This window comes from Pteropus medius, unplaced genomic scaffold (assembly GCF_902729225.1).
Source record: "Pteropus medius unplaced genomic scaffold, Ma_sr-lr_union100, whole genome shotgun sequence".
Classification (NCBI taxonomy): domain Eukaryota; kingdom Metazoa; phylum Chordata; class Mammalia; order Chiroptera; family Pteropodidae; genus Pteropus; species Pteropus medius.
Window position 1 is genome coordinate 3,979,365 of NW_024350927.1, and position 3,017 is coordinate 3,982,381.

At 55.5% G+C, this 3,017-nt stretch overlaps 1 protein-coding gene across 1 annotated transcript in view; it reads right to left on the minus strand.

Moving 5' to 3' along the window:
• LOC120585702 (melanoma antigen preferentially expressed in tumors-like) overlaps positions 1 to 2,513 on the minus strand; it is a 6,669-nt gene extending 4,156 nt beyond the window's left edge. Inside the window, 6 exon segments of the mRNA XM_039842026.1 lie at positions 33 to 120; positions 122 to 272; positions 275 to 321; positions 1,247 to 1,359; positions 1,428 to 1,818; positions 2,233 to 2,513. Of these exon segments, the coding sequence (XP_039697960.1) occupies positions 33 to 120; positions 122 to 272; positions 275 to 321; positions 1,247 to 1,359; positions 1,428 to 1,818; positions 2,233 to 2,513 (1,071 nt within the window).
• Between the last annotated feature and the right edge of the window lie 504 nt (positions 2,514 to 3,017).

The following is a 3,017-nucleotide window of genomic DNA, read 5'->3' on the forward strand; positions in this document are numbered from 1 at the left end:
AGCGGCTTCTCCATGGTGGCCATGGAGAGGACGCGCCCACAGATGCTGAAGGTCTTGAGCTGGCAGCAGCGGCTCAGGACAAGCAGGATGGCCTCGACTTGGGAGTCCGTGATCCCACAATAAGTCAAGGTCCTGGAGGCTGGCTGCAACTTTCTCCAGCAGAACTCGGAGGGGCTCGGGACTAAAACCGGTCAGGGTGATGCCACTCAGAGCCAGGTCCTTTAACTGACCGAGGTTTGGGCGCTGGGACAGATGCTTCAGGTCCGATTCCATAAGCAGCAATTAGTTATGGAGAGGGTCTCCAAGGGGGTCTGCAGGCACCTGGGAGAGACGCAGAGCAGTTAGTTCTGGGAAATGGGTAGAAGGGGGCCTCGAGGTGGGAGAGGACCAGCTCACCCAAACTCAGGGCTATTCTGACCATCTGATGAGGGCCAGCACCCAGGACACCCAGTCTCATTTTATCTGAGTCCTTTCACCTTCACTCGGTGACTGGGCCAAGTTCACGAAATTGCCAAAGGTCCCTTTCTTCACCTGCCAAGCAGAGCGCTCCACTTATGAGGATGAACGGACATAATGGAATGCACCGGAATATGCTTAGGCGAGCCTGACAGTGTCTCAATCAAGCGTGCACATCACTGAATTTTAATACTGGGAGGCAAAACCCAAAATGCTCTCAGCTCAGGCTTCCTTCCGTCCATTGCTTAGGCGCAGGCACCCGGGTCTCTGGGCCACATGAGGCTAGTTCTCCTGATGCGTAAAGAACAAAGCTGGACAAGACCCCACAACGTGGACTGAGGTGGCCCGTCTGCCAGCTACTTACATCCCCGCATCATCTCTCACTTTTTTTATAATCCTTTCGCTCCTGCTCCCTTATCTCCAGAATCCTGTGTTTCCCATACACTAATCACCTCACCCGGAGCACAAAACCACCTTTTACAGATGGGAAATTTGAGACAGGCTGGCGGGCACAGAGCGTACCTTTAGAAACACTCGGGTCCGACGTGGCTTTCCCTCCTCGCTCACCTCTTTTCCTAAGTCACCTTAACCAAGACAGCTCTCCCAAAGGAAGAATGCACAAACCCGCCCTCGCTAGGTCTGAACCCCCACTATATGCTTCCTAAAATGGTGCCCCTTTTCAGGGCGTCTATCCCAGTTTGTCCGTCCACCTTCCTTTGAGTGGTTACCGTGCAAACACACCTGAGGATGGAGCAGCAAACGAGACGACGCGCTTGGCATCCTCGCTCACCTGAGCATCTGGTCCAGCCGGCCTTCGAGGAGGGAGGGGGAATCCACATGGAGCTTCCGGAGGTGGCGCAGCCTGAGCAACTGACAGGTGAATCGGGAGACTTGCTGTTCCTCCTGCTCGGAGGCCGACACGTGGATGTGGGAGAGAAAGTCTCTGCGCATTACTCATCTGACCCGGGTACGGAGCAAACGTCCCCAGCGTGGACAGGTTCCAGGTGCAATTCACTTCCACCTCCCGGATACAGTCCAGTGGCACCAAACCCAGGACCTTCTGGATGTTCTCCGTGGGTACTGCAAAAATCTTCAGCATCTTCCAGCACAGGTGGAGGAATCTGTTTCTCTCTTTCTCTCTGCTTGGCCCACCAGATGAGGTAGGTGATGAACTGATGCCGCGTCCTGTCGCTGAAGCAAAGGACTATGAACACCTCCAAGGGAGCCAGGGGCCGCCGCATTCTGCAGCCATCCTCAGCCTCCGGCCCCATCCGTGAGTGCACCTGGGCCCTGGCTCCGGACCACATGCTCCAGAAGTTCTGACTGGTGTTGCGTAAACCTAACACCTGCAGTTTCCACCTCCTGTGGGGAAAACAGGACATGGGCTGAAATGCTTTCAGATCAACAGGAGAGATCAGCAGAAAGAAAGCGAGCTTCTCAGAGTTTAAGCAACGGCGGGACTTCCCCCTGCGAGCTTTCGCTTCACATCCCAACGTCGGCGGCTCCCTAGCCTTCTACCTCCCTCTCTGCTTTGCTTTTCCCAATCTCCTTCCCCTTTCCCTTCCCCTTCCATCCTTCCTGGTCTCCACTTCTAGAGAGGAGGCGGGAGGCCCTGCCTCTTAAGCAGTCCTCCCCTTCCCTAAGTGAGCTCAGCAACGGCCAAGGCCTCTCTGCGCTTCACTGGCACCCTCAGAAAGCTCTAGCCCCTCCTCCCACTTTGGCCCTTCACACTCCCAGGATGCCCAGGCCCCAACAGGCTACCTGGGTCAGCCTCACCTGGGGCGAACCTTCCGGGCAAGCAGGACGTCAAGCCGGTTGAGCATCGCTTGCAAGGTCTTGTGCGGAGGCATCTGCATCAGGCCCCCTAGAGGGAGGTGGGCCAAGGGCCAGGCGTGCACCAAGGCCTTCAGGGACGCTCTGTGCCGGCCCCAGAAGGCCTCCATGAACAGTGGCGGGAAGAACGCAGTGGGCAGACACTCCAGGGCTGCGACACTCAAGGCGTCATCCCTCAGCAGGCTCCTTCCCGCCAGCTCCAGCAGTCTGGGCGGGGTTTGCATGCTCGTCCTAAGTCTGCTCCAAAGGGAATGCTGCGGAAACATCTGGGGGGCGAGATATCCTGAGGCCCAGCGTGAACACTGCCATCGTCTGACTCCCCGCCTTCATCAAGGCCAAAGCCACTGCGCCGGGCCCAGGACCGGAATGGCAGAGGCGCCCACTGCTTTGACTGCAGTCCCACTGGGAAGTGAGTACCGAGGAGCCTGAAAGCTGACCCCACCCTTTTGGAGGGAAAACTTGCAGACCCTAAAACAGTGGAAACATCATGCACCCCAACACAGCCTACACGCTCGATTCCCACGGTCATCCCGGCTGGGAGGGATTAAGAGATGCCCCTAAATGCGGCTGTCTCATTTTAAATGGGAAATCGTAAAAAAAAAAAAAAAAAAAAAAAAAGGCTGAGTAACAAACAGTATTGTAGAATTTGAGAGTTAGGGATTAAAAAAAATGCTGAGACATACATTTCTACGCATTATTTGTTTACATCTTCTAGAATTACCACTTTG